At 36.2% G+C, this 6,000-nt stretch overlaps 1 protein-coding gene across 1 annotated transcript in view; it reads left to right on the top strand.

Annotated features, from left to right (window-relative positions):
* The window catches only part of Map3k2 (mitogen-activated protein kinase kinase kinase 2), a 79,728-nt gene extending 75,455 nt beyond the window's left edge, over positions 1-4,273 (top strand). Inside the window, 4 exon segments of the mRNA XM_047544582.1 lie at positions 1,857-2,034; positions 3,287-3,425; positions 3,427-3,466; positions 3,469-4,273. Of these exon segments, the coding sequence (XP_047400538.1) occupies positions 1,857-2,034; positions 3,287-3,425; positions 3,427-3,466; positions 3,469-3,512 (401 nt within the window). The 3' untranslated portion in view covers positions 3,513-4,273.
* Positions 4,274-6,000: the final 1,727 nt, after the last annotated feature.

Consider the following 6,000-nt stretch of genomic DNA (forward strand, 5'->3'; position numbering starts at 1 on the left):
GCTGAAGCAGGAGAATCACAAGTTTGAGGCAGCCTTGAGCAACTTAGCGAGATTCTGCCTCAAAAATAAAAAGACTTGGGCTGGGGTTGTGGCTCAAAAGACTTGATGCTTGGTGTATTGGTACATGCCTATAATCCCAGCAACATGAAAGTCTGAGGCAGGAGAATTCCAAGTTTGAGGCCAGCATAGGCAATTTAGCAAGATTCTGTCTCAAAATTTATAAAAGGTGTGGGGATATATATCAGTGGTACAATGTCTGCTGAGTGTAAGGTCGTGGGTTCAGTGTTCAGCACTGCAAAATAAATGGGGACAGAGGATGAGTGGGAAATAGAGAATAAAAACAAATGAGTCTAGAGTATCAATCTTGATTTTTGATATCATTCTCTCCTAAAAGGAACCAGGGTTTGTTGGAGAAATGACTGATTCTGGGACTGGGGCAGAAAATATAAGATAAGCCTAGTCATTCTAATACTGCGAGAAAGTTAAAAAAAAAATGTACTTAACTCAGAAAACAAAAACAAACAACACAATGATAGGGATATGGCAAAGAGACGGAGGAGCCCGTGGAAACAGCTCCCAATTACCAAAGGTGATAAAACTTGAACAACAATAAAGTAGTACTAGATTATAACTCAAAGTAAAATATATATGTGTGTTCAGAGAGAGATAAATGAGTGATTTAATAATAAATGGGGAATAGGGAACAGTTCTACCTGCAGAATAATTCCAAATAATTTAGGAATTATTTGATCATAATTTATGGAACCTAATTCCCTTCCCCTTATGAACTGCACAAAACGAATTTCTTTAAGAGAATACAGTATGGAGCTGGGTGTGGTGGGAGCACACCCAGTGGCTTGGAAGACTGAAGCAGGAAGATCACTACCCAAGCCAGCCTCAGCAGCTTAGTAAGGCTCTAAGCAACTTAGTAAAATCTTGTCTCAAAATAAAAAAAGGGCTGGCGATGTGGCTCAGTGGTTAAGCACTCTTAGGTTCAATTCCCAGTACCAAAAAATAAAAATAAGTAAATAATACAGTATAGAATGGATAAAGTGACCTTACACTGGAGAAGGCAACAAATACTGCCTCCAGCCAGGCAGTCAGTATCAATGATAACATCAACAGTAATGTTGACAGTATGTGCCTGTAAATAGCTTGTTTGGATTTTAGTTAGTAGTTACCTCTGGTTTTCTTCCCTAAAACTCATAACCTCAGTCTAATCATGAGAAGAATATAAGACAAATCCTAATTGAGGGACATTCTATAAAATCTCATCTTAGAAATGTCAGGTTATCATAGAAATGGAAAAGTAAATTAATATAGATAAATCCAGTATTAAGAAAACTTTAAAATACAGGTAACTAATATTTAAGTAATGGATGAAAGTGCTAGAAATTTTTTTATTATAAAGGACCCTCAGGAAGTTCCTGAGGAGAAACCTGACCTTCTTGGGAAAATAATTTTCAACCATGCTCTTACTCCTTTATGACACAGAAACGGGCCATGAACCTGCTAGTGGTTTTTTTGGTGCTTCACTGAGCTTCCTTCTTACCCTTTTTCCCCCACTTTTCTCTCTTGTTTACCCCCCACCTTGCCACAGTTCTTTTTCAGTGGGAGAACCTTTTTACGTCCTGAAGTATAACACAACTGATAAAAAGTTCAGTGTTCACCCAGTAAATCCTTAATTAGCAGCAAATGTGTGTAACTGGCAATATGCCAGGTCCGGCTCAGAAGATGAAAAACAGCAATTTGGATAGATTGAGGAATCCACTAAGTACTTCTCTGCTATTGTTCTTTTGTACTATATTCCAGCATGCCAGTACACTTAATGAAATGAGGTTCTTTCTTATTTTTAGGCGCAAATATCCTGCGAGATTCAACAGGCAACGTCAAACTAGGTGATTTTGGGGCCAGCAAACGGCTTCAGACCATCTGTCTCTCTGGAACAGGAATGAAGTCTGTCACAGGTACACCATACTGGATGAGCCCTGAAGTCATCAGTGGAGAAGGCTATGGCAGAAAAGCAGATATCTGGTATGTTTTGATGTGAGATGTGCCTGAAAACTTAGACATTATGTGTATTTTCACACAGGATTGAAATATTGAGCCAGATTTAAATTATCTTTTGAACTTTTGAACTAGGATGTTTAACGAATTGTAATGATTAAGATCATTTTGGGGACAGGGTATGGGGATTGAACTCAGGGGCACTCCATCACTGAGCCACATCCCCAGCCCTATTTTGTATTTATTTAGAGACAAAGTCTCACTGAGTTGCTTAGTGCCTTGCGTTTGCTGAGGCTGCTTTGAACTCAGTGATCCTCCTGTCTCAGGCTCCTGAGTTGCTGGGATTACAGGCATAAGCCACCTTGCCCAGCACTGGTTAACATCATTTTAATTGTGTCTCATTGATGCTTATAGTTAACAAAATATTTAGAGTCCTTGAACCTGTATACCCTTCTTTAGGAAGGCTTTTTGTCTAAGCAAACCCAACATTAGATAGGTTTCATTTCCCTGAAGAAGTTTAAAAGTAATTAATTGCTTTTTAGTGTTCTTAAAATTCACTTGATCCTTTAATTGCTTAATAATTTTTAAAACACAAAATGTCCATTTCCTATTCTCACACAGGAAAAATTTTAGTCAGTGTTTACTTTAGGTACCCCCAAGGCAAACAATTTCTTTTCTTTTTTTGGGTGCCAAGGATTGAACTCAGTAGTCCTTAACCACTGAGCCACATCCCCAGCCCTTTTAAAAATACTTAATTTAGATACATGTTCTCACTAAGTTGCTAGGTTACTGAGGCTGGCTTTGAACTCAAGATCCTCCTGCCTTAGTCTTCTGAGCTGCTGGAATTATAGGCATGCACCACTACACCCAACCTAAAAAGTCTACCAAAAATTTCTAATACTTGTATTCTTTATAAAATAAAGACAGAAAATTATTATTTTTTATTATTATTGTATACAAATGGGATACATGTTGTTTCTCTACAGAAAATTATTGTTAAGATTAGGCAGATAACTATATAAAACAAAATAATAAAATGAATAATGTTCTTGCCTAATCCTATTGGTTGCTTGACAGTAATTAAACTGTGGTACGTTTTTGATTTTTATGTTTATTTTATGGTTTTATGTAATCAGCAACCTTTTAATGAACTTTTAACTTGAAATCAGGTCATATTTAAATGTATGTGGATTTCACTCCGGTTTCTCATTTCTAGTAGCTTTCTTTCTTTTCCTGATGTTATTGCTCATATTATGTATTTCTGTTTATTTCTTTTTAGGAGTGTAGCATGTACTGTGGTAGAAATGCTAACTGAAAAACCTCCTTGGGCTGAATTTGAAGCAATGGCTGCCATCTTTAAAATTGCTACTCAGCCAACAAATCCAAAGCTGCCACCTCATGTCTCAGACTATACCCGAGGACTTCCTCAAACGGATTTTTGTAGAGGCCAAACTGAGACCTTCGCTGATGAACTCTTAAGGCACATGTTTGTGCACTATCATTAGCAGCTGATAACCTCTCCTGTTGCCTCACCCAGCTCCCATCTGATAGTTTCACCTTCTCTCTGACTGCACTTTTCTTTTTTATAAAAAAGAGAGATGGGGGAGAAAAAAGACAAGAGGGAAAGTATTTCTCTGATTCTTGGTTAAATTTGTTTAATAATAATAGTAACCTAAATTTTTTATATGTAGTTTTTTTCCCCTTACAAGAACTTGAAATGACTTCTTCTTCTTTTTTTTTTTTTTTTTTTTTTTTTTTTTTTAAATAATGTACTGATGTGGTTCAGAGAGATAAAGCACTTTAGTACATAGTAACTCTTTTTAGTACAAACAAATCATTTGGAATACCGAAAGATTGTAGAGTCTTTCCCTGTATCACTGACATATTGATGGTGTTGGGGAGACATGAAAGACAAGGAGATAATGATGTACAATTTGTAGTTTTTAGTGATAGTATTTAAAGTAGTTCCACATTTGTGGGGTAGAGCCCTGAACTTGAGTTTAGGGTAGGTACTCAACTTAAAGAATATAGATTCTTTTTTATATCTGTATTCTTTAGATCATAACCTCCGTCTACCAAGCTTTTTGCTCAGTAGGAATCTTGATAGAAGATATGAATATCTAAGAGGTATGTTTATTTGTAATCTTACAGTATAGTAAGCAATACACTATAATAGATCCATGTTACTGGAAACTGTAAACCTTGAGGGATAGTGTTCTGCTTTAAAAAAAAAAAAAAAAAAAAAAAGGTACTGTTTTATTTTAAAGCAGATATGGGAAGTCAATGAGTAATCTAACTAAAAGACAAAAAGAGATTGCTCTCATTAAGTGTGTGAGCAGTAAAAGAGACCACATTTGCTATGTAAACAGAAATAATGAAAAAATCAACTGAGTATCGTTAGCCTATTTTAAATCATGTGCTTTATTTGAGGGGGAAAGTTCCAAAATTAAGGAAATTGAGAAAAAATAAAGATCATTTATTCTGTCTTCCTATTTCTAGCTCCTGATTTCCCATAGCTAACAGTCTTTAGGAACTAAAGGCAAGCCTGGAGTTATCCATATGTTAAAGCTAATGTAATGAGAAGAAATCCTTTTCTTGGGATCATAGAATACTGAAGCGCCTCAGAAAACAAGACATCATGTAAAATAGTGAGGTTGTCATGGTGGCACAGGGATAATTTCATTTCACTTGGGTTTAGCAATGCCTGGAGACATTTTTGTTCATCACAAATGGGAAAATACTTCTGGCGTTAGTGGGTAGAGGCCAGGGATGCTGCTAACAAGGACTAATACACAAGGAAAGTCTCTCCCCCCCAAAGAAGAATTATCCTGTCCCAGATGTCAAAGTGCTGAAGTTAGAGAAGGAAAGGCCAGTCCCAATTATATACTGAAAACACGATTTACAAAGTGACAATTACAAAAAAAGCAAATTTCAAGAAAAAAGGATGTATTGCAAAATAAGGGTTTTATAAGAGCAGATGCCACTGCCTTAAGCCCAAGATGAATGATCTCAGCAGATAGCAAGTAGCAATCACTTCTTTACCAGCAGCCTGTTGCATCCAAATCATAATTTTTCCATTTCAGAAAGTGTGTTTTGATTAGAAGATATGAATCTTGATAGATGATATAAATCTCTAAGAGGTATGTGCATTGTCACTAGCATCAGTGAACTCAGCATCAGTGTGTATTAAAAGTCAATTCATAATCATGGGCAGAGAAAAACATCAAAACAAAATGTTTACTGCAAACAGGAAAGTTAAACACTGTTAGGCATTTTTAGTATAGGGTATCAATTAAGAGCAAGGACACAAAATGAAAAGTGATAGCTGGGAAAGATCCCACTATCTCTAATGGAATTGTGCTAATTATAAAGACGAGGATGTCAATAATTTGGTTACTTGTAATTCTTTTCAGCATATCAAAGCAAGTACTAAGTACTTTGTTTTTAAAGATCTAGAAAATAATTGTCTTCCAGGAGGCCCTAAAAATGATGCCTTTCATAGAATTCATAAGGGACTAAGGTATTATTTTCTGCCACAAGGTATGCTCATTTAGGGATGCAAAGTACTGTGTTTCAGAATAGAATAGGTCTTGGTTTACCATATCAAGGTCTCACCTGGCATTTCCTGTAGGAATATTTGAAATTCCACTAGCTAGTCTGAGAAGTCAAAGCACAAAATTAGTTGTTGATGCTTCTCCTATACTCTGAAAAATCAAAGGAAGCAGCTTGCAAAGAACAATAATCAGGTGCCTCCTGCTTTGATAAATCCACTACCTAATCTTTCAGCTAGAAACATAATCCCCAAGTTTGTGGATCTATTATAATCTCTTTATCTTTTATGAGTGACGGTATCTTTTCTACTTGAGCAAGATTATGCTATCTGGACCAGTGGACTTTTGTTTCTTTGTCTCCTGTGATTTCCTTTTGGCTCATTTTTGGTCTGTCAGGGTAACCAGCAGTGCAGAATATGAGGCAAATGCCTTTAAGAAAGAA

Source organism: Sciurus carolinensis, chromosome 3, assembly GCF_902686445.1.
Source record: "Sciurus carolinensis chromosome 3, mSciCar1.2, whole genome shotgun sequence".
NCBI classification, from domain to species: Eukaryota; Metazoa; Chordata; class Mammalia; order Rodentia; family Sciuridae; genus Sciurus; species Sciurus carolinensis.